The sequence below is a fragment of the Fomitiporia mediterranea genome, assembly GCF_000271605.1.
Source record: "Fomitiporia mediterranea MF3/22 unplaced genomic scaffold FOMMEscaffold_1, whole genome shotgun sequence".
NCBI lineage: Eukaryota > Fungi > Basidiomycota > Agaricomycetes > Hymenochaetales > Hymenochaetaceae > Fomitiporia > Fomitiporia mediterranea.
In genome coordinates this window covers 6,577,031-6,602,537 of record NW_006760386.1, presented here as the reverse complement: position 1 = coordinate 6,602,537, position 25,507 = coordinate 6,577,031, and the positions used below count along the sequence as shown (strand labels likewise).

The 25,507-nt window shown below is 41.3% G+C and overlaps 3 protein-coding genes across 3 annotated transcripts; 1 reads left to right on the top strand and 2 right to left on the bottom strand.

The window, feature by feature from the left end:
- Positions 1–1,911: 1,911 nt before the first annotated feature.
- FOMMEDRAFT_151001 (uncharacterized protein) lies at positions 1,912–3,405 on the top strand (the record flags this gene model as incomplete). Its single annotated transcript, XM_007262151.1, has 1 exon — positions 1,912–3,405. The coding sequence occupies one exon, from the start codon at positions 1,912–1,914 to the stop codon at positions 3,403–3,405; it is 1,494 nt and encodes a 497-aa protein (XP_007262213.1).
- A 514-nt stretch (positions 3,406–3,919) lies between these two features.
- On the bottom strand, positions 3,920–4,900 carry FOMMEDRAFT_25395 (uncharacterized protein; the record flags this gene model as incomplete). The annotated part of the gene is made up of 2 exons (XM_007262150.1): positions 3,920–4,575; positions 4,765–4,900. The coding sequence occupies 2 exons, from the start codon at positions 4,898–4,900 to the stop codon at positions 3,920–3,922; spliced, it is 792 nt and encodes a 263-aa protein (XP_007262212.1).
- Positions 4,901–19,454: 14,554 nt separating this feature from the next.
- Positions 19,455–23,481, bottom strand: FOMMEDRAFT_101718 (Neutral/alkaline nonlysosomal ceramidase). The gene is made up of 19 exons (XM_007262149.1): positions 23,283–23,481; positions 23,034–23,058; positions 22,870–22,984; positions 22,299–22,805; positions 22,173–22,232; positions 21,993–22,122; positions 21,731–21,936; positions 21,651–21,675; positions 21,523–21,576; positions 21,435–21,460; positions 21,294–21,364; positions 21,096–21,220; positions 20,860–21,017; positions 20,667–20,791; positions 20,383–20,511; positions 20,129–20,251; positions 20,006–20,037; positions 19,912–19,934; positions 19,455–19,756 (listed from the first exon to the last, which is right to left on the bottom strand). The coding sequence occupies exons 1-19, from the start codon at positions 23,474–23,476 to the stop codon at positions 19,656–19,658; spliced, it is 2,229 nt and encodes a 742-aa protein (XP_007262211.1). The 5' UTR covers positions 23,477–23,481; the 3' UTR covers positions 19,455–19,655.
- Positions 23,482–25,507: the final 2,026 nt, after the last annotated feature.

Genomic DNA, 25,507 nt, shown 5'->3' with positions numbered 1-25,507 from the left:
GAATGAGTATGTAAGGATCAGTAATCTTGGATAGGCTTATCATTGACGGCCGACCCTTTGTGGTAAACACTATTGTTTTAAAACAGAGAGCAGTATGTAAAGCAGGCTCTGTACACACTATAATTTTCCTCAATTATACTTACAACGACAAACCATTCAGTCAACTCTGTATGGTCTGTGGCGTGCACAATAATGATAGTTAATCAAAAATCTCTACCAAATCGATATCTTTGTCATACTAACAGATGTGCTTGAGTTTCTTTTGTCTGAGTGTTCAGCCAATATGCATGCCTGTTGTACATACAACAAGGAAGGTTGTGCCGAGGGATCATGCTTGGACAATCTCTTCTGCAGAGTGGTGCAAACTCGTCCTCATTTTGTTTAATATGTCACTGGAATTCCGAAATATAGGTGGGATGTCTTGTATTATGAGTGTCTATTCACCCAACGCAAACCAAGGCCACATAGTTGAAACAATTTCCTCCGAAACCCTATACAATATATACTGAATCAGTATACAACATGACCATGTTACATTTTCATGAGCAATGTTACCTGGAAAATGCAATAAAGTTGACAGAGAGAAACCTAGAGAGAGATAGCTTCGATGTCTATTCAGCAGGTGGAGCATACAACATCAGCATTCCCATAGCATTAGTAGAGAGGAATGGCACAAGGCTCGTATGCTTAACAGTATACACCTCCAACATGATTGTCCATAGCTTACTGTCGCAACATTTGCACACAAAAGTCAAATTAGTAACACGCAAGGAAAGAAAAAGGGATGATAAAGACACAGAAGGTCCATAGAGCGTCGACATTTAATCATACGTCTAAATTCCGCGTTCTTCCCTCGTCACAACATAGTGCCCAAACATATTTCAGACCAGCGATCACAACATAAGCATTATCACCTAGTATAAGTTCTGCACTAACAGCCTCTTTGAAATCATCCATCCACGAAGTTAGCGACTCATATAGTCAGAGTATGAGTATCAGGAACAAAAGATGACAAGGGACCATGAAGACGAAGCGAGACAACCGCCCAGTCATTGTAGTCAGTTCCGGGCGTAATGAGCATTGCAAAGTACCTTGTACACAGTATCCGCCAATTATCGGTCGTGTGGATCAAAGAGCATCTTTTGGACATACAAATATATCATACCAGACCATGTGGTTTGAGCTCCAGTGCAAATATTTCTCGTGATCCATTGGAAAACAGGGATCCATATGCTGGAGAGCAGAACAGGCAAGCGATTGGTCTAGAGGACAATACTTGATGGATTGCTAATCAGAACGAAAAAGACTATGAAGGTAGACGCAAGAAGCTAGGGATGGCTAGTACGTGAAACTGACTGGCATACTGGCATTGACAAAGCTACCAGCTAGACGTAAATTCTCACGATATTACGTAAACGCTCATTGACGATGAATCGTGACAGATAACTTGATTCAGGTATATCGTATTAAATCTTGTCATGAGGCATGCAGATCTGTGCCTAGGACGTCTTCCAGCCGTGAACTTTACACCCTTTGACGCTCACAGTGAGACCAATAAATCTCACTGTACCAAATCACCTCAGCCGTTATTCTAGAAATGAGCTGCTATAACCAATCAACGTCCCCTGCACAGTTTATACTTCTTCGCGACAGCTAATACGGCCCAGATACCAATAAATGTCTTTGCAGTACCCAACAAGAGTGGCAAACCTTGCATACGAACTCCTTTGCTTCACTATATAGTAAACCTAAAGGAGGCAAAAGTAGCGGCAGTTTCTGCATAGTGTAGTATGCACCCCATTCAAATGGTCATGCATCTTTTACTCCTTCTGCACCCTCGTGCACACTTCCGGGAGGGAGACCTGACACAGGCTGACGCTGCCAGACTCCTTACTGAGCCGAGGGCACGGTATGACGCCTACACAGTCGTCCACTCGTTATATTCGCTCTTTTCCCCTTTCGAACGTACCCCGCCTCCCCACAGAGCTCTTGACTGAGATATTCAAGCTTGCAACGGACAACCCAGTCCGTGACATTGACTCTCTTGTCTCCCGGAAACCCTTTGAAGGCATCTATGCTTCGGAAACTGAAAAAGCTTGCAGTGCCGCTCTATGCACGAAACATGCTTTGTCGTTGGTATGTCGCTCCTTCAGAACGTTGATGATTGATCTGTTGTACGAGGATATTTGGATACGATACGGCTCAGACGGGCTAATGGAAGTTCTTGAATCTTCTTCGGCGATGGATAAGAAGGCAGGTAAAGAGGGTCAAGGATTCGGACGATCCGTGAAGCGCGTCTCTCTATCACAGATCGGAAACTGCGGTTCGAGTGAATCGTTAAAAAACATACGCCGGATCCTCATTCGCTGCCCAAACGTCCGCATCATCTGTCAGGCACAAAAATTTTCCTCCTTCCCGATAAATGAAGGAGAAGCAGTGCGAAATGACTTCATTAGTTGTGCCCCACCCGTTGACGATTTGGACTTCCCACATCTTCAGCGAGTTGAATGGTTCAATGCACGTGACGATGTAACGAACGCAATTGCGCCTATGCCTTCCGTACTCTTCAACTCAGAATCGTTACGTGTCCTCATCTTAGGTTCGAATAATTTTCCTGCTCCTCGATTGAGTAGCAGAGGTCAGGATCAGAGAGAAAAGAGAGACTATCGAGATCTCTTCGACGATAGCGATGCGCCGGAAACGACCATCTCTCTCCCTAACCTACACACCCTCTCCATCCAATCCATTGATACATTCGGCGGACTGCCCCGTATATACCGCCTCTCACTCCCGTCTCTTGAACATCTCATCCTCCAACGTCCCGAAGCAATCTACACATTCTTCAACGTCGCCCTCACCCCTCTTGCGACACAAGTCAAGTCAGTCGAAATTGCGCCAGACTTACGGTTTTTACGGAAAGATTTCGTGTCGACAATCTTACAGTATTGTGATAATGCTGAGAGTGTGTATATCCCAGTTTTCTACACTAAAGCACCTCATCGAAATGAAGTCCCGCGTGTATTCCTCGAGTTCAACCACGTGAAGGAGGTTCATCTACATGCGAGCTTACCAAATGGATATGCATATGGCGAAGAAGCGTGGTGGGCGATGCTTGATGCTCACTTCGAGGGACTGTGTGGAGGGAATTCGAGGTTTACGGTGCTGGAGAGGATAGTTTTTGCAGGAAAGGAATGGATGGAGAGTATACGTGTTTGTGAGATGAATAACGATGAAAAGTTGAAGGGACGGTTTAAACGTGTGGTTAATGTTGTGACACGGCGCGGTGTGGAGTTGGTCGCTGAGGATAGGGATGTGCAGGCGGTTTTAGAGGTGGTTATACAGGATTTAAACGCGACGGATAGCAGTGTTGCATCTGGCACAGAGTATTGGCAGCTGCACTATTGACGATACTAACAACCCTTCGTAGTGTGTATTATTATTTCTCACCAGAGAGGAACGGGAGAAGTAAGCTGTATGCACAATAATATAATGTTCCTGCATATGCTGAAATAAGTGGTAACAGAGATATAAGGTGATCACAGGTAACGTTTCAAAGTTTGGCTTTAACCAAATGATTTCTGTCTACATCCGTTACATTCAAATCATGCTCCTGTTCCGAGTCTGTGTGGACCTCTTCCTTCCACCTAAACCAATTAGATCTTGAAACACCAGGACATAGTACTCAATCCAGGTACATATATGTATTGCCTTGCTTGCAGTTGTTAAGGCGTGTACTCGGTGGCCAAGCTAGGCATGCAGAGATGCCTCAGGAAAAAGTCTGACACAACAGGAGATGCAGAGGTCATGGATTACTGTTGGCATAACCTAACTAATAATAGTTGAATGAATACTAATGTCAATGACATGTCATCACACACTAGACATATTGCTTTACATACTGACTAGAAATCCTCATGAGTTACAAGACATGCATCTCAAGGTCCCTGCTTCCGTACGTCCTGCCAAGCACACGGGACAGGATATGTCTCCAAAATCCATCCTTCCCTCGTTCTTCACCTTTGCTATTCTTACATTCTCCAATCGTTTGTAGGTCCTTTTTTGCAGCAGCAGATGTGTGCAGGACAGAATCGTGCCCAACACTGATACCGGGTGTGTGTTCATATTGTACGCCACGCTGCCATGCCTGACGATTCTCATATTCCAGACTCATCACCACATCACCGCCTTCTTCCACACCATCAATACCTGCAATGGCAGAATTGAACGGACCACCAAATTGCATGTCAGTGACACTCGAAATGTCAGCTTCAGGTTCTCGCCTCGAGGAAACCAGGGTGGCAACAGGCAGAGTGCGTGACCTTCCAGCAACACGCTCGCGACCAGAAGAGGATTCTAGGGACGAGAGGAATTCAGGTGCAGAGGAGGAGTTGCCCATCGCTGGGCTGTTAGTATATCCATGCGAAACGCGTGGTAGCGCCGAGTTCAGCGGCGTCGGAGGCGTTGCACTGTCCTCACTGCTAGTCGGGCTCGGGCTGCCACAGTCGTGAGGGTAATGATCATCCTCGAGAGGCTCATCCTGATCGGAGTCGGGAGACGTGCTTGTACTCAAGCGGGCTAAAGCACAAATGTGCGGACGAGGCGAAATTCTAGGGCTGGGGTACGACAGTGAATGTGCCTTGCGTGGTAAGTTCGTTATAATCGGCGAGAGAACCGGGCGGGAGGCGCGAACTGACAACGCGTGGGCATGGGCCTTGCGTGATAGGGCTGTAGTAACAGGCGGGAGAATCGCCGACTCTTGCTAACCTTGTAATGCATACTCCTCGTTACGCGCATGATCTTCTCGCCTCCACTGTCCCTCCTCTTTGTCTCGCTGTACAAGCTCTTCTTCCAGCTGCTGCTGCTCTTTCTGCTGTATGTAAAGGGCCTCCTCCTTGTGCATTTCCAAATTCCTCTTCCTTCCGGCAATGTGCAAGTGCTTCTTCTTGTTGACAAAGGGACCATTCTTGGTGGTTAACTTTGTCTTCTTCGGTGTAGAATCCTTGCTTCTGCCTGTACTGTCCAGCAGTGTGTTCCTGCTTCTCGTTCTACAAATTCTGACCATTTTCTTGTTTTTCTTTCCTCTGAGCTTCAATCTCTGTTACAGTTCTCTACTCTCGTACCTTCAGTTCTGAGGGTTCCACACCCTTCTGTACCAGAACTTGGGACTTCTGTCCCTCAGGGGCACTGTCTATGAACTATATGTGTGCTGACTCTTGCTACTACCCTTCCTTACTTCATCATTCCATTCCTTTGACCACCCCTTCATTCTTTGTATCATTCTATAGTCTCTTACCCTTTATCCATCCCTTCATTCTTTGTACCTTTATCTTTGACATTCCTTTCTTTCATTCTTTATGGCTCATCATTCTTAGTAGCTCATGCTCCCTGAGTACTCTTGTGTAGTTTAGTATATATAAGTGTACAAGATCAGACTGGTCCTGTAGTCTTGATCTTGTCTACTCTAAGTAGTCCTGTACTCTTAGGCTCACTCTATATACTCTACTCTTGTCTCACTCTCTCTCTCTACCTGTTCTACAAGTTCTGACTATGTTCCAGTACTTACATTCTGTATTTCTGTTGTGTAAGATAGTTATAGTCTGGGTCCCCTTGTTAAGCCTTTGGGTCCCCTCTACACTGTTGCTGACATCAGATTAAGACTACCCATTACTACCTTATGACTCTCCTACATTTTGGGCATTGGTACACACTATTGTGTCAATCTCTTTCCTTTGTCCTAACCCTTTTACATTTTTAAATTTTAAACTTTCTAAACCCTTTTAAATTTTTGCCACCCTTCTTCTATTCATTACCCCTTTTAGTTTAGTGTTGATTCCTTTGTAGTATAAACATAGACCCTACTATACTGACTGCCACCCCTACTGTCCTGCCAGATCAGTAGTTACAAGTAGAACTAGCTTAATATGTATAGACCTCTATCTAAGAGGCTTTTGCTAACCACATACTCTCAGCCCCTTCAGAACCTGTTCTGATTGTTCTAGAAGTTACAACCCATTCTAGAAAGAAAGTGTATGTAGCCTACCCTTCAGACTTTAATAGGTAGCACTTTAAGGACTTCTAGTACTAAGTCAAACTATATGTAGCTACTACTTTAACTAATCTATCCTTAGATCTTAATTGTGTCCTATTCATCCTCTCCTTCATAAAGGAAGGCAACACAGCCACCTGGGCCTAGAACTAGATTGAAAGTCATTAGATTAGAAGTCTGATCTAACTTTAGAACAATGAGTTGTACTCAGAATTCATAAGGCAGTTCTGTGCTTCCTTCATTAATCTGAATGAGAAGTGTAATATACAGAACAAGCTTGTGTCTCTGTAACAGAACAAACGTTCCACCAATACCTTCTTTCAGAAGTTCAATATCCTGGCCTAGAAGGTAGGATTTATACTCAGGTTTAATAATGTCCTTATCAGAATGCTTGAAAAAGCTCTTCACCTAGAACTGGTTGATAAGATTCTTAGAATGATGTTAGAACTAGTCACCTACACTAAGTGGAAGATGTGCACCATCTCCTTCAACTAAGCCACAGCTTGGATGTATCAAGTCTGTGTAGAATGCTTACACATGTGTTTAGCTCTAACAGTTCTGAGCCCTCAGATTGATCTGCCTGTAATTTGTAATCAATCTGTTCTGATAGACATTAGAGAAGCCTAAAAGTAAGGAGTATGCTTTGTCTACAGAAAGTCAGGGCACCAAATTAAGGACTGTCTGTAGAAGTAACAGTACATCTGTTAAGTTATTAGAGTAATGACAAGTGACAAGCAGGATTTGTAGTGAGAAGCCTTTTCTGCAAATCCAGAAGTCACCTCAGAACTCTTAAACCCTGACTACATACTCTAGGATTTTGTAGAGGCCTAACAGTGAATGTAACACTAAAGGGCTATAACTTGGATTTTTTAATGGCCACTTTTGATTCAATAGACACTGTAGGATTAGAAGTAAATAAAGTAAGAAAAGTAGAAAAAGTAGAAAAAGTAGAAAAAATAAATCAACAAAATTATTTATTAGATAGAAAAAAGTCAAAAACAAAAGTAGATAGTTCTCCTATTTCTTCTGATTCTTTTGATTCTTCTCTTCACACTTTATCTAAGTTTAAATTTATACAATCTGACCTACTACTTTTGTGTTCCAAGATCTCAGAATGTTTGGAACATTACCTAGCCCTGTTCACTACTCAGTAGTTTGTCTATAGTATCAAGCAGGGATAGCCTCAGCTGAGTTCACAGCTGAGGACATGGGTCTGTCCTTGTTGAAAGAGAGAGGTTAATAAGGAAATGTTAGTGTATATACTCACCCTCTTGGACAACAAGGCTGTACAAGCTGTATGTTCCCTTCAGAACAAGTAGCAGTTCATCTGAGGATGTTCTAAACACTAGCTCTAAGTCTCTGTCCTCTTGGCTCCCTTCTCAGGATCCCCCCAGATCCAAACAACAGTTCTGGTAGATAGTGGATGTACTAGTTTGTACATTAATAAAGCCTTTGTGTAGGAACACCACCTCCCTACTTGACATGTTCCACTTCTGATCCTAGTATACAATGTAGACAGAACCCTGAACCAGAATGGTTGGATCACTGAGTTTGTCCAACTACAGATGACTATTTAGGATTATAAGGAAAGCATTGAGTTCAGAGTCACTAACCTTAGAAAGACAGATGTCTTCATCAGATTCAAATGGCTCAAGGCTCACAACCCTACTATTAACTAGTTAGAGTAGACACTTGTGTTTGATCAGTGTCCTGAGTCTTACAGCTACCTTATACTACTGTTCTAAGTAGATACAAATGCTTCCAATATTACTAACAGTTCTAATGAAGGTGACCAGTTGTTCTTCTTCAACTAAGATAGATATGTGGATACATATTCTAGTCAAGGTAGAATAGAGTCAATCTGAAGGATGTCTGAGACAGAACCAGTCCAGAACCCTCTTAGAATGACTCTACTCTAGAATGTACACAGACTCAGCCTGTCAGATTTTGTCTGAGAGTTCCCTAAAGTCTTTAGTGAAGAGGAATTCAACTAGCTTCCTGAACACTGTCTCTAGGACTATACAATTGAATTGACTGAGGGTTTCCAACCCAAGGATTGTAAGGTCTACCTACTCAACAGAGACAAGCAGGAGGTGCTTGACAAGTTCCTTTAGGAAAATCTTCAGAACAGTCAGATCTGACCCTCAAAGTCCTCTATAGCCTCCCCTTTCTTCTTTGTCAAAAAGAAAGATGGGAAGCTCTGTCTAGTCTAGGATTATTGTTGTCTTAATAAGGGTACTGTCAAAAACAAGTACCTACTCCCCCTGATTCAGGAGCTCATTGATAAGACACATACATTCAGGGTTTTCACTAAGTTGGACATTTAATAAGGATACAATAATATTTGGATTCAAGACAGAGATGAGTGGAAGACTGTGTTCTGAACCAATCACAGATTGTACAAACCAACTGTAATGTTCTTTAGACTAACCAACTTGCTTGTAACATTCCAGTCATTCATGAATCACATCCTTACAAATCTGATTGACTCAGAGCACATTAGTGTGTATCTGGACAACATTCTGATCTTTACTCAGACAGTTGAGTACTATTACCAACTAATCTGAGCAGTTCTACAACAGCTCTAAGATAATAAACTGTTCCTCTAAGAAGCAAAGTACTCTTTTGTGTAGGAGTCAGTGGATTATCTGGGCTTTGTGATTGGTGGAGGAGAGGTCTGTATGGATCTGGCAAAGGTGACTGTAGTTTAGAACTAGCTACAACCTTAGAACCTGAAACAGGTCCAAGCATTCCTTGGGTTTGTAAACTACTACTAACACTTCATTCAAGGCTTTAGTACTATTGCCTGGCCCCTTCATGATCTTACTAGCAAAGAAGTTCCTTAGTAATAGGATGATCAGTAGTAGTCTACATTCAAGTCCCTCAAGTAGGCTATCACTAGCAAGCCTGTATTAGCAGTTCTGACAGTTGTAGACAAGTTCTGAGTTAAAGCTAACTCTTCTGACTTTACAAATAGAGTAGTACTGTCCCAGTTCATTGACAGAAAGTAGTGTCCAATAGTGTTCTGATCAGAATCCCTCTCTGTAACAGAATGGAACTACCCTATCTATAACAAGGAACTCCTTACAATTGTCCATTCTCTAGAAGAGTAGTATTAATATCTTCTTAGTATAGTACAGAAGTTCAAGATCTAGAGTGATCACCTTAATCTCTAGTACTTCTGGGCACCTCAGAAGCTTAACTACTGCTAGGCCTGCTAGATGTTAGAACTGTAGGACTACAACTTTGTACTGACCCACAAACCTGGAACACAAATGACAAAAGCTGATTTACTCTTAAGACAAGTAAGTCATGAAAGGGGGGAGAATGATAACAAAAATCTTGTTCTCCTAGACAATTCCTGTTTTGTGTCCAAGACAATCCAAGAGATCCAACTCAAATCTGAGGATGTTGACTTTGTCACCCACATACAGTAAGCTCTAAGACACACACAGGACTGGGTTGTAGTAAAGTAGTTAGAGAAGCAGGTAAGGGATTGGGAGGAGGATAAGGATGGACAGGTTTACTAGGAAGGCTGACTGTACATTCTGAAGGATTAGAAGCTGTAGGAGGACATTGTCCAAGCTTATCACAACAATCTAACTGTAGGACATTTGGGCCAACACAAAATGTAGGAACTCATTACTCAGAACTACTGGTGGCCCAGAATGTAGAAGGAAATCCTGAAGTATGTGACTGGTTACAATACATACTAACAGACTAAGGCCTACCAGACAAGGGTTCAGACTCCCCTACATCTGTATTGGATCCTAGATCACCCTTAGGAAGAAGTCTCAGTAGACCTGATTAGTAAGCTACCCAAGTCTCAGGGTTACAATACTATCTACATGATTGTTGACTGATTCTCTAAGTAAGTCCACACAGTTCCAACCCAAACAGAACTCACTTCTGAAGGCATAGCATGCATTTATTAGGATCATGTCTTCCAGTTGTACAGACTCCCTTGGAAGCTCATTCATGATTGTGGACTACAATTTGAGTCAAAATTCATACAGGACTTGTATGTACTTCTTGGAATTTAAGGGAACCCTTCTACTACCTATCACCTACAGACTGACAGTCAAACTAAGCAAGTCAATCAGGAGATCAAGCTCTACCTTCAAATGTTCATCAATCATTAGTAATCAGATTAGTCTGAATGGTTAGCTCTGACAGAATTCATACACAATAACTAGCAACACTCTACAACAGGACAGTCCTTGTTCTTCCTCAATCATGGGAGACATCTGTACTAGGGGACAGTTCCAAACTGGAATAACAGTTCTGAATCTGTAACAGACTTTGTGGAACAGATACACAGAACCAGGGAGGATGTATAAGCTCTTTTGGAAAAGGTAGCACAGGTTATGAAGCAGAACTATGATCAGAAGAAGTTTACAGCTAAGGATTACCAGCCTGGTGACAAAGTTATGCTGGAAGCCACTAACCTAACCACAGATTGCCTAATGAAGAAGTTGGACAACAAGTGCTTTGAACCCTTTGTTATTAAAAAGAAGGTCAGCACCTCTACCTACAAACTCCAACTTCCAGCAACATGGAAGTACATACACCCAGTGTTTAACAAGGTTCTACTGTCTTAATACTATGATCCAAGTTTTCCTTCACAACAAAGACCCCTACCACCTCTACCAGAACTCATTAGTTCTGAACCAGAATACAAAGTAGAATATGTAGCAGATGCTAAGCTGGTGTGCAGAAAGCTTAAGTTCCTTATTCACTAGAAGGGATACCCAGTTGAAGAACACACTTGGGAACCTGCTGAGAATCTTACCTATACTGCTAAAGCAATCCAAGACTTCTATCAACTTCATTTGGGTGCTCTGCATCAACTCTACCTCACAGATTTCCAAACCCTACCATTCTGACCTATGCCTAAGCTGCTGACCAAGCCTAATGCTCACTAATTAGGATGATTGGTTTTAGAGGGGGAGTGATGTTATGGTTCTCCACTCTTGTACCTTCAGTTCTGAGGGTTCCACACCCTTCTGTACCAGAACTTAGGACTTCTGTTCCTCAGGGGTGCTGTCTATAAACTATATACATACTGACTCTTGCTACTACCCTTCCTTACTTTATCATTCCATTCCTTTGACCACCCCTTCATTCTTTGTATCATTCTATGGTCTCTTACCCTTTATCCATCCCTTCATTCTTTGTACCTTTATCTTTGACATTCCTTTCTTTCATTCTTTGTGGCTCATCATTCTTAGTGGCTTATGCTCCCTGAGTGCTCTTGTGTAGTTTAGTATATATAGGTGTACAAGATCAGACTGGTCCTGTAGTCTTGATCTTGTCTACTCTAGGTAGTCCTGTACTCTTAGGCTCACTCTATATACCCTACTCTTGTCTCACTCTCTCTCTCTGCCTGTTCTGCAAGTTCTGACTACATTCTAGTACTCACATTCTGTATTTCTGTTGTGTAGGATAGTTGTAGCCTGGGTCCCCTCACTGAGCCTTCAGGTCCCCTCTACACTGTCACTGACAATCTTAGCCTGTCCATTATTCTGACAAAGGTATGCCTGTACTATTGGCTGCTACTACTGCTACTGAGAGATAGGACCATGCCTGGGTACAGGAGCTTGATGTTGCTGAGACTAGGTAAGACAGGGCTGTATCTGTTGATAGAGACCTGGATCCTGTATATTCTGCCACATACTGAGTGTTACAATTCTCTGCTCTCTTACCTTCAGTTTCAAGGGTTCTGCACCCTTCTGTACTAGAACTCAGGACTTCTGTCCCTCAGGAGTGCTGTCTATAGACTATATACATACTGACTCTTACTACTACCCTTCCTTACTTTATCATTCCATTCCTTTGACTACTCCTTCATTCTCTGTTCATTCTATAGTTTCTTACCCTTTGTCTATCCCTTCATTCTTTGTACCTTTATCTTTAACATTCCTTTCTTTTATTCTTTATAGCTTATCATTCTTAGTAGCTCATACTCCCTGAGTACTCTTGTATAGTTTAGTATATATAGGTATACAAGATCAGACTAGTCCTGTAGTCTTAATCTTGTTTACTCTAAGTAGTCCTGTACTCTTAGACTTACTCTATATACTCTACTCTTGTCTCACTCTCTCTCTCTCTGTCTGTTCTATAAGTTCTGACTATATTCTAGTGCTTACATTCTGTATTTCTGTTGTGTAGAATAGTTGTAGTCTGAGTCCCCTTACTAAGCCTTTAAGTCCCCTCTATACTGTTACTGACATTAGATTAAGACTACCCATTACTACCCTACAACTCTCTTATGTTTTAGACATTAGTACTTACTATTGTATTAATCTCTTTCCTTTGTCCTAACCCTTTTACATTTTTAAATTTTAAACTTTCTAAACCCTTTTAAACTTTTACCACCCTTCTTCTATTCATTACCCCTTTTAGTTTAGTGCTGATCCCTTTGTAGTATAGACATAGACTCTACTATACTAACTACTACCCTTACTGTCCTACCAGATTAGTAGTTACAAGTAGAACTAGCTTAATATGTGTAGACCTTTATTTAAGAGGCTTTTACTAACTACATACTCTCAGCCCCTTTAGAACCTGTTCTAATTGTTCTAGAAGTTACAACCTGTTCTAGAAAGAAAGTGTATATAGCCTACCCTTCAGACTTTAATAGGTAGCACTTTAAGGACTTCTAGTACTAAGTCAAACTATACATAACTACTACTTTGACTGATCCATTCTTAGATCTTGATTGTGTCCTATTTGTCCTCTCCTTTATAAAGGAAGGTAACACAGCCACCTGGGTCTAGAACTAGATTGAAGGCTATTAGATTAGAAGCCTGATCTAGTTTTAGAACAATGAGTTATACTTAGAATTTATAGAGTAGCTCTATACTTCCTTTATTAATTCAAATGAGAAGTACAATGTATAAAACAAGCTTACATCTCTGTAACAGAGCAAACATTCTACTAATACCTTCTTTCATGAGTTCAATATTCTAGCCTAGAAGGTAGGATTCATACTTAGGTTTAATAATATCCTTATTAGAATGCTTAAAAAAGCTCTTTACTTAGAACTAGTTAATAAGATTCTTAGGATAATACTAGAACTGGTTACCTACACTGAGTAGAAGACATGTACTATCTCCTTTAACCAAGCTGTAACTTAGATACATTAAGTCTGTATAGAATGCTTACACATGTGTCTAGCTCTAACAGTTCTAAGCTCTCAGATCAATCTGTCTATAATTTGTAATCAATCTGTTCTAATAAACATTAGAGAAGTTTGAAAGTAAGGAGTATACTTTACCTGTAGAAAGTCAGAGTACTAAATTAAGGACTGTCTACAGAAGTAATAGTACATTTGTTAGGTTATTAGAGTAATAATGAGTGACAAGCAGGATTTGTAGTAAGAAGCTTTTTCTACAAATCTGGAAGTCACTTTAGAACTCTTAGACTCTGACTATATACTCTAAGATTTTATAGAGGTCTAACAGTGAATGTAGTACTAAAGGGCTATGACTCAGATTTTTTAATAGCTACTTTTGATTCAATAGACACTGTAGGATTAGAAGTAAATAAAGTAAGAAAAGTAGAAAAAGTAGAAAAAGTAGAAAAAATAAATTAACAAAATTATTTATTAGGAAGAAAAAAGTCAAAAACAAAAGTAGATAGTTCTCCTATTTCTTCTGATTCTTTTGATTCTTCTCTTTGTACTTTATCTGAGTCTAAATTTACACAATCTAACCTACTACTTTTATGTTCTAAGATCTTAGAATGTTTAGAACACTATCTAGCCCTGTTTACTACTCAGTAGTTTGTTTATAGTATTAAGTAGGGATAGCCTTAGCTAAGTTCACAGTTAAGGACATAAGTTCATTCTTGTTGAAAGAGAGAGGTTAATAAGGAAATGTTAGTGTATATACTTACTCTCTTAGACAACAAGACTATACAAGCTGTATGTTCCCTTTAGAACAAGTAGTAGTTCATTCAAGAATGTTTCAGACACTAACTCTAGGTCCCTGTCCTTTTGGCTCCCTTCTCAGGATCCCCCCAGATCTGAACAACAGTTCTAGTAGACAGTGAATGTACTAGTTTGTACATTAATAAGGCTTTTGTGTAGGAACACTACCTCCCTACTTGATACATTCTACTTCTGATCCTAGTATATAATACAGACAGAACCCTAAACCAGAATGGTTGGATTACTGAGTTTGTCCAACTACAGATAACCATTCAGAATCATAAGGAAAGTATTGAGTTTAGAGTCACTAACCTTAGAAAGACAGATGTCTTTATTAGATTCAAATGGCTTAAGACTTACAACTCTACTATTAACTAGTTAGAGTAGACACTTGTGTTTGATTAGTGTTCTGAGTCTTACAGCTACCTTATACTACTGTTCTAAGTAGATACAAACACTTCTAATGTTACTAACAGTTCTGATGAAGGTGACTAGTTGTTCTTCTTTGACTAGGATAAATATGTGAATACATATTCTAGTCAAGACAGAATAGAGTCAATCTGAAGAATGTCTGAGACAGAACCAGTCTAGAACCCTCTCAGAACAACTCTACTCTAGAATGTATATAGACCCAGCCTACCAGATTTTGTCTGAGAGTTCCTCAAAGTCTTTAGTAAAGAGAAATTCAACCAGCTTCCTGAACACTGTCTCTAGGACTATACAATTGAATTGACTAAGAGTTTCCAACCTAAGGATTATAAGGTCTACCTACTCAACAGAGACAAGTAGGAGGTGTTTGACAAGTTCCTTTGGGAAAATCTTTAGAATGGCCAGATCCAACCCTTAAAGTCCTTTATAGTCTCCTCTTTCTTCTTTGTCAAAAAGAAAGATGGGAAGCTTTGTCTAGTCTAGAATTATTATTGTCTTAATAAGGGTACTGTCAAAAACAAGTACCTACTCCCCCTGATTCAGGAGCTCATTAATAAGACACATACATCTAGGGTTTTCACTAAGTTGAATGTTTAATAGGGATATAATAATATTTGGATCTAAGACAGAGATGAGTAGAAGACTGTGTTCTGAACTAATTACAGATTGTACAAACTGACTATAATGTTCTTCAGACTAACTAACTTGTCTGTAACATTCTAGTCATTCATGAATCACATCCTTACAGATCTGATTAACTTAAGGTATGTTAGTGTGTATCTGAATAACATTCTGATCTTCACTCAGACAGTTGAGTACTATTACTGACTAATCTGAGTGGTTCTACAACAGCTCTAAGATAATAAACTGTTCCTCTAAGAAGTAAAGTACTCCTTTATACAGGAGTCAGTAGATTATCTGAGCTTTGTAATTGGTGGAGGAGAGGTCTGTATAGATCCAGTAAAGGTAACTGTAGTTTGGAACTGGTTACAACCTCAGAACCTGAAACAGGTCTAAGCATTCTTTAGGTTTGCAAACTACTACTAATACTTTATTCAAGACTTTAGTACTATTGCCTAACCCCTTCATGATCTTACTAGTAAAGATGTTCCTTAGTAATAGGATGATCAGCAGCAGTCTGTGTTTGAGTCCCTCAAGTAGGCTATTACTAGTAAGCTTATATTAGTAGTTCTAACAGTTGTAGACAAGTTCTGAGTTAAAGCTAACTCTTCTGACTTTGTGAATAGAGTAGTACTGTCCTAGTTTATTGACAGAAAGTAGTGTCTGATAGTGTTCCAATTAGAATCCCTCTCTGTAATAGAACAGAACTACCTTATCTATGACAAGGAACTCTTCACAATTGTCTGTTCTCTAGAAGAGTAGTATTAATATCTCCTTAGTGTAGTACAGAAGTTTAAGATCTAGAGTAATCACCTTAATCTCTAGTACTTCCAGGCACCTCAGAAGCTCAACTACTGTTAGGCCTACTAGATGTTAGAACTGTAGGACTATAACTTTATACTGACCCACAAACCTGGAACACAAATAACAAAAGCTGATTTACTCTTAAGACAAGTAGGTTATGAAAGGGGGGAGAATAATAACAAAAATCTTGTTCTCCTAGACAATTCCTGTTTTGTGTTCAAGACAATCCAAGAGATCCAACTCAAATCCAAGAATGTTGACTTTGTTACCTGTATACAGTAAGCTCTGAGACACACACAGGACTAGGTTGTAGTAAAGTAACTAGAGAAGTAGGCTAAGGATTGGGAGGAGGATGAGGATAGACAGGTTTACTAGGAAGGCTGACTGTACATTCTAAAGGATCAGAAACTGTAGGAGAACATTGTCTGAGCTCATTACAACAATCTGACTGTAGGACATCCAGGCTGACACAAAATGTAGGAACTCATTACTCAGAACTACTAGTGGCCCAGAATGTAAAGGGAAATCCTGAAGTACATAACTAGTTGTAATACATGCTAACAGACTAAAGCCTACTGGACAAGAGTTTGGGCTCCCCTACATCTGTATCAGATCCTGGATCACTCTTAGGAAGAAGTCTTAGTAGACCTGATTAGTGAGCTATCTAAGTCTTAGGGTTACAACACTATCTGTGTAATTGTTAACTGATTCTCTAAGCAAGTCTATATGGTTCCAACCTAAACAGAACTCACTTTTGAAGGTATAGTACACATTTATCAGGATTATGTCTTCTAGTTGTATAGACTCTCTCAGAAGCTTATTCATGATTGTGGACTACAATTTGAGTCAAAATTCATACAGGACTTGTATGTACTCCTCAGAATTCAAGGGAACCCTTCTACTACCTATTACCTACAGACTGACAGTCAAACTGAGTAAGTCAATCAGGAGATTAAGCTCTACCTCTGAATGTTTATCAATCATTAACAATCAGATTAGTCTGAATAGCTAGCTCTGGCAGAATTTGTATACAATAACTAGCAACACTCTACAACAGGACAGTCCCTATTCTTCCTCAATCATGAGAGACATCTGTACTAGGGGACAGTTCTAAACTAGAACAGTAGTTCTGAATCTGTAACAGACTTTACAGAATGGATACACAGAACCAGGGAGGACACACAAGCTCTTTTAGAAAAGGTAGTACAGGTTATAAAGTAGAACTATGATTGGAAGAGGTCTGCAGCCAAGGATTACTAGCCTAGTAACAAAGTTATGCTGGAAGCCACTAACCTGACTATAGATTGCCTAATAAAGAAGTTGGACAACAAGTGCTTCAGACCCTTTGTTATTGAAAAGAAGGTTAGCACCTCTGCCTACAAACTCCAACTTCTAGCAACATGGAAGCACATACACTCAGTGTTCAACAAGGTTCTACTGTCTTAGTACTACAATCCAGGTTTTCCTTCACAACAAAGACCCCCACCACCTCTACCAGAACTCATTAGTTCCAAACTGGAATACAAAGTAGAGTATGTAGTAGATACTAAGCTAGTGTGTAGAAAGCTCAAGTTCCTTATCTACTAGAAGGGATACCCAGTTGAAGAACACACTTGGGAACCTGCTGAGAATCTCACCCATACTACTAAGACAATCTGAGACTTCTATCAACTTCATCTGGGTGCTCTGTATTAACTCTGAGTGACAGTGTAGAGGGGACCCAAAGGCTCAGCAAGGGGACCCAGGCTACAACTATCCTACACAACAGAAATGTGGAACACAAGCACCAGAACATAGTCAGAACTCACAGAACAGGCAGAGAGAGAGAGAGTGAGACAAGAGTAGAGTATATAGAGTAAGCCTAAGAGTACAGGACTACCTGGAGTAGACAAGATCAAGACTACAGGACCAGTCTGATCTTGTACACCTATATATACTAAACTACACAAGAGTACTCAGGGAGTATGAGCCACTAAGAATGATAAGTCACAAAGAATGAAAGAAAGGAATGTCAAAGATAAAGGTACAAAGAATGAAGGGATAGACAAAGGGTAAGAGACTATAGAATGAACAGAGAATGAAGGAGTAGTCAAAGGAATGGAATAATGAAGTAAGGAAGGGTAGTAGTAAGAGTCAGCATACATATAGTCTATAGACAGTGTCTCTGAGGGACAGAAGTCCTGAGTTCTAGTACAGAAGAGTGTAGAACCCTTGGAACTGAAGGTAAGAGAGTAGAGAATTGTAACATCACCCCCCCTCTAAAACTAATCATTCTGATTGGTGAACATTGGGCTTGGTTAGCAGCTCAGATATAGGTCAGAACAGTAGGGTTTGGAAATCTGTGAGGAACACTGAGAAGTAACTGCTGGTTTGTCTCCTACTCATAAGATGTGCTCAGAGCTTCTGTAGGACTATTAAGTGACTAGTCAGTGTTGAGATAAAATGAGTAACTAATTTGTACTTATGTGCAATCATGTTGACAAAGGCCATCAGTACTATGAATGGACAGTGGACTTTCCACCTCTTGTATCAGAATTGACTTGTCTACTATCTGCCTGTCAATATGTCCTTCTGTTGCTATTTTGTTTTTGTTCTTTAACACTCCTGTGCCTTGTACTAGTGCTTCTTCATTCTCTGGTGCAGTTTGTTTGTCAAATCCAGCTTGCAACTGGTTGTATAGTGTATCTTCCAGAAATTCAGTCCAAAAACCCTACTCCTTAAAACAAAGTTTCAACTCAACTGAAGAGCCTAGTAAAAGGCATAATAATAAACAGGAAAGCTATTTTCATATGCTCTATAGAGCTAGCTTCAAACAATCCCTGTAACTGTGGCAGATAGTGTTTTTTTGCCAAGTTCAGGGACTCATAACTGGATAATGTTCAATACATTTAAAAAAAAAATGGACACACTCCTTGAATTGACAATTACAGTAAAGACTCACAGAATTCCATTGATAAGAAGGCTTATGAGTAAGTCAAGTATGTTTGCAGCTTGGTTATGCCCTTTCTGAGGCACAACAAACTTGATTACACTCAAAGTCGTTACTATTGAACTAAATAGAATTCGATGCCAGGTCAAATATGCTTTGAAGATCATGACCAACAGGAGCATGGATAATTAATTAATTACGTGAGATCTTAGCTGAGATATGAAAGAAACATCTTACATGGTTTCTGAGGACTGCTACTATTTTCTTTTTCACCCCCCTCAGTACTGCAACATTCCTCGTTTTTCCTGGGATCATCATTATCGTACTGGCTTGACATTGTAAGGATTTTGTACTAGGTGGAAAGGGAGAAAAGTGGGTTCCACCTCACAGTCTGTATCGTGCACTGCTGTATAAAGTCCTTGCTACCACAGGAATGCACAGTATTAAGGCCTGTGTCCTGTGTGTGCATCGTTCCATGATGATACAGAGCAATCCTGTCCGTGTACCAGTGCAGACAATACAATATATTATGATTGATGTAACTGATATTCTACGTCTAAATCTTCTTACCTTGATTGCAATGCAGTGCAATGCATTATGGATACTGTTAGAACTCGAAGCAAATGGCTTCCATCAAACCAATCAGCCTATGCACAGCTGTTAATTCACATTGTAAATACACTGCCTACAACATGCATAAAGCTCATGAAAATTCGTTAATGATAAGACGATAAGTGAAATAGTGATAGGTATCACAAGCATGCGGAGATTGCAAGTGAAAGCACGAAAAGCCCTTGAAGCAAAGCAGAACACATCCAACACCAACAACTCCCCGGAATGTGAACGAGTAAAAGATACAGAATACACCACTCAAAATATGACCTTAAATTTACTCAGGAAACCGTAAAACTACTCGACGTGCCCACGAACGACGTAATCCCTCCACCGAAAAGTGATTTGGCGTCGCCGAAATAGCGAAGGCGGTACGTTCCGGCTGTGTCGATAACGGAGAAAGGAAAACATGGCAAATTTACTTCCGTCAGTATTGAATGTTTCAGAGAGAAGCGAAGAAGCGGAAAGGGAAAGGGAAAGGGAAAGGGAAAGGGTGAAAAGGGAAAGGGAAAGGGTGAAAAGCAACAGAAGACGTACAAGGCGTCCCAGATTCGATTGTCCTGTGTTGAATAACAAATATCTCATCAGTATCTCGCATTCGAACGCATTTGAAAATGAGAATGGAACATACCAAGAAATCGTCACAGTACTCGTCCCGATTATCTATACGTATTATTCGATTCGTTTATCAGTTAGTCCATAACAACCAGCTTTAAAGAATTCCAGAAACTGGAACAAGGAAGTAACCACATACCGTATCGTTCCTGATCCATTGATACGTAGTCGAAGGATGCGAATCGCTCCTCACTGCCGTCCACGCTCCATTTCCGTTCTGCTGATCAACGCTGAGGAAAGTACCTTCCAAGCGCAGGTTGTTCTATATCATATTCACAGTATCAGCACCTTTGTTTACTCATTCACGTTAATGTCAATAAATGGCAATAGTCATAGGAAGATCGGGTATTGAAGACGTAAAAACGAGAGGAAAGGGAAACGAGGAAAACGCACTCTAGGATTTGCACCGACGAACCACGCTTGTACAGTCTCTCCCGCAGAGTACGGTGAGCTCGTCCTTACATCACTCAACACGTCACCGAAACTCTTGAATATAGGTGGGTTGTCTTGTATTACGGGCGTCTACTCGTCCAACACAAGAGCCATGCCGCGAAGTTGAAACGGTTTCCCAGTCGAGTCGCATATAACGCATACCAAATCGGAATACAAAGCGATAATAATAATATACCTTCATGAGCAACGCCCCTTTGAAAATGAGACAAGGGAGGAAGACGAACCTGGAGAGAAATAGCCTTCGAGGTCTGCTCTGCAGGCGGTGCATCAGAGGCTGGTGTCCCACTAGCACTAGGGGAAAGGAACGGTACAAGGCTCGTATACTTATCGATGTATGCCTCCAACGTAACTATCCATCGCGCGTGCGCAAACATTAATCGACAAAGCACGGGAAAAGAACAGACAACAGAGACATACAAGGTCCATAGAGCGTCGACGCCCCTTCATACCTCTGAACTCCGTACTCTTCCCTCGTCGCGACATAATGTCCATACGTATTCGCAGGACCGGCGATCACAACATATGCATCGTCGCCTATCACGCCTTGGGATATAAGCTCCGCACGAACAGCCTCTCTAGATTCGTTCATTGGCAGAGTTACCGACGCATATAGTCAATTTTGGGTGTCAAGATAAGGAATGAGGAAGACTGACCGAATCCTCCGCCCAGACATCGTAGTCAACTCGCCAGGCATAACGAGCATTACAAAGTTCCCGACACGCAGCATCTGAATATCCACTGTCGATGGACTCCATTCATATGGGAAATGTGCGAATCCCTACACAGCGCCAAGTTCAACATGTTAGTCATTAATCCTTCACTTCGAACAAATGGTACAAGAAGATGCATACGGTGTTGAGTAAGATAGGTTTCGGGTCTTGACAGGCCTTCTGTTCGTCGTTTGGCTCTGGTGTTACAGCACCTGTCATCACAAAGAAGTACAAACGATCGTTTGCAACGCCACACCGAAGATGACAAATAAGATGCCGCACCCTTCACGATCTCCCAAAATGGATTCCTAATTTCCCAAACGTCAGTACTCAATCAAGGTATAGACAACTAAGTGGAGAAGAAACACACTGAGGCTGAGACGTGTTGTCACCTTGAATGAAATCAAATGCTCCTGGCCCATCTCTGAACAGTCCGAATTATTTCCGTAAGTTATCTGTCGAAACTCCGTGTGAAATAGAATATGGAAGAGAACACACGTCGTTCCACCAGCAAAGCTGAATCCTATTAATGGTGAAAATGAGATAATTTTACATTGTGAAAGCTAGTAAGGACGTACCGAGTGCAGGCGGGCATGTCTGCACAGTCGTCCCATTCGGAAGCGTAAACGAATGGAATGACATGTTCAGATACGTGTGTACACTCTTCACAGGACCAGAAATCTGTGTCCGATTCTGAGCGTTCATAAGCGTCTGCGCAGCCTGAAACTGTAAGTCTCCAATAATCCGATTCGACTCAAAGTCCGAGATGCGGAATCCGGGTCCGCTGAAAGTTAAAAACTCAGTTTGACACAGCTGCAAATCTATGAAAGTGATACCTACCGTCCATGACAATCTTCCGTTTTGTTTCCGCACGTTGAATGTTCGAATTCACACGGCTGGCCATCCCAAGGTTCTCCTGGGCTCTCACAGAAGGCACCGTCCGTGTTTGGACTTGTATCTCCAACGTTTGCTGTCTCCGGTTCAATATACAGAATTTAGTGGATACAAGGCCAAACGCACCTTGCACGAATCCAGCCACGAACGTCGTGTTCCCCGGCATTGCATTAGGTTCGACCATATCTATGTCCCAATCCAGTCAACAACCCAAAAAAATCAAATAATATTCCAATCGAAATATGTACTTACCCTCATATAAAAACGCTGCCATGCCTTTATTATCTCCGCTAACAAGCGTATTATTCTCATAAAGACTTGTCCCATGCACCGCAAAGAAGCTCAAGAATCCTCTTGCATTTCCCTGCTCATCATCAAACCTAACAAGCGTAAAGTCCTTATCCTGGTCAAACTGATACCGGGCTCTCTCATCAGCAGGGTTCGCTAGATAAGCAGCCGGCGAACGGTTGATATTCCCATTAACAATGGTAGTATTTCCCACTGAAAGAGAACCAGGAGCAAGGTTTGCATGTGCTCGTTGAGCTGCGAGGACAGTGCCTTGGATGATTGCCTGTGCAGAAGCGTTGACGTAACCTAATGCTGTGATTTGCGGGAGGAGATCCTCAAGGTACCCGCCAACACCGGAGTGTTGGTGCGTTCCGACAAAGGCTATATTTTCGTTTGTGTATACACCGGGGAACTGAGAGGTCAGTTCAGAAACTATGGTTCGTCTGACACCGGTGTCACCCATTGCGATGTCTTGATGAAACAGAATATATGTCAATTGCGCTATCGAAAAGATTTAGTTGAGAATCAGACGCACCGGCGTTGATGAAGATAACACGCGAAGACGGGTCATTCGCATCTGCGATCACGAATGCACGACTGCGTTGGCGCATATGCAGACCCCTGTCTGTTTGTGCGAGATTTGCGTACCCCTATACATTTTTCAGAAAACTATAAAGTCAATAGGAGTTCCTTGCACACCATCATGTTCGTTTCGACAACTGGCCTGATGATTGGTTAGCATTTGAAGAAGCAATGATACAAATGCGAAGGTGCATAAACTTAATAAAGTGGACTATGACCATGCCACATAGAAGTCGTTAATATGCATTGAGCCAATTTAGCGACTTCAGACCACATGGCACTCGACAGCGAATCCATTCTTCTCGCGACACACCTCTTCACACGTCCAAATCGATAACGAGCCCACAACTAATACAGGCAACTTACCCAGTGATATCACCAATACCTAAACCTAAGAGATATTGTGCCTGTGCAGTCTGTACTCCTATCCGTGCAACATTCGGGAACACGGGACCAGACGCGAGAAAGAACGCTCCGCACACGAATGCGCGCCGAGCAAGCTCGTAGAGCGCCATTGCGAAAAGGAGAGAGAAAAGGACAAGGAGGGGCGCAGGTGGCATGAGACAAGGAAGGACGATGGAAGTTTTATATGAGGTGAAGCGAGAGTGCGAGCCATATGCGTAGTGAGATGGAAGACGTTGCAGGAAGGACAGCTGAGGAGTAACAGTGCTGACATCACTTGACCGCGGATCAATTCCCATCAATAAAACATTCGCCGGAGTCGCCGTGCCGTAAATAAAAGGCAATGTGCCATATGATCTCTATTTTTGGCACCAGCTGGTCAGCATGTGTTTCTTCTGCCAGCTATTTCTGCCGCTGAAGGGTTTGCCGACTGACTCTTATTCTCATACATCGTCATCGAATTTCGCTTCACCCACTCACAGCATGCTACGAATTATCAGTAATATCACACCCAGCTTCTCCCGTGCGGATCGTCCAAAGCCCTGGTAAATCACTTGTGAAGAGGTGGAGTCCAAACTAATCTTCCTCTGTATCTAAAAGGCGTGAATACAATTCATTTTGATACGCATTGCGGAGCCAATTTTATTGTTAGAGGTCTTCAATAAGCTCAGTCGAAACCCTGCACTCTTACAACCGACCTTTGTCCAATGTGTCACTGTCAGAACTCGGAAGCGGATGTCTCCAGACTGCAGCAGGAAATTTCTACAGCTAGACTCATTTTAGAGTCCATACAGAAGTGGTGAAATCCATGAGCCACTCATTCTCTAAGTCTTGTACCACTTCCGTGGATAGCATCAGATTCCAGAGGTACTACAGATAGGATACTGGCCTGTATTTTTCAACCTAACACATATTCGGTGCATGACACTACTTTGATATTTTGATTCTGTTAGAAGGTATATTTCTATGCAAGCCTCCGAAGTTGAATTCTTTATCAGTTCAGACTTGTGCCACAATGCTCTCATATTCATTGTTTCAAGCAAGTGGCGTGAGAATCCAGATGCTTCGTTCTTCCAGAATTGGGAATTCATCCCATAGGTGAAGCCGAACATCACCGAGGACTTTGTTGAAACTTGATGTGCCACTGCTTGCCGTACACCATCAACTCGAAGGAAAATAGTTTTCAATGGGGACGGGATGTTCAACTTCGGTATAGTAAATTGATGATAGATGAGGTCGTCATTGATTGCCATATGGTCTTTTGCTCTGTGACTAGTACTGTCCTCGGCCCAATCTTTGCACACTTGTTTCTCGATGTAAATAACTGCTGTAATTCGTTGACTATTCTCGGGCCACACGTCGATCCTGTTACACTACTTCCTAGATGATAAAATTGCGGTAAGTAAAATAATTGCCACTCTCCAATAATTGCTGTAGTACCTGTCTGTTTGAGGCATTTCTCAGTCTTCGTCCCAGTCACTAGGTATGTCTCAAGTGTTTTTACAATGTCATGATAGCATGACTTTGACTGACACCAGTTTGGCTGCTCCTGCAGTGACTTACTTAAGCTATCTGACTCAATTCTATAATCCAATCAAGTCTAGACATGTCTGTAGTGAGTGTTTGTGCAATACTGTTACTATTGCCTTCTCCAACCATCAAGGCCATCTACTCGAGAAGCTCTTCGTGTCATACCATCCCTCAATTATCCGTTCTGCCTCACAGCTACTCCTGGCTGCTTTACACTGGTGCTATTTTGGAGGACACACAATGTTTGAAAGAAGAATGAGGCCTTTCCTTTGGCAACAGATGTATGCTCTGTCATCTTGCAATCTCTCTAGAGCTTGTTTAGTATTAGAAAGGCACTGGAAGCACAGTATACTCATGCCAATATACATTTGAACCATCATTAGCTGATAGTTATCAATGTGATTGTAGCACTAGGACTAGTGTCACTCTGCTTTGTATTTGTAAAACCTTAAGAGCTGAATATTATACAATAAATTTCTGTCTGTCCTTTTGATTTAGCCTCTCATCTGGTACTGTATTTTATGCTCCTTTGTCTCTTTGTTTATTGTTTCCTATTTTGTACCTTTTAGACATGTGTATCAGCTTACAGTTATTAGTCTTGACCATGTCTTATATTGTAAATGCATGTCAGCATATTTCTGACTGTATTAAGACATTAG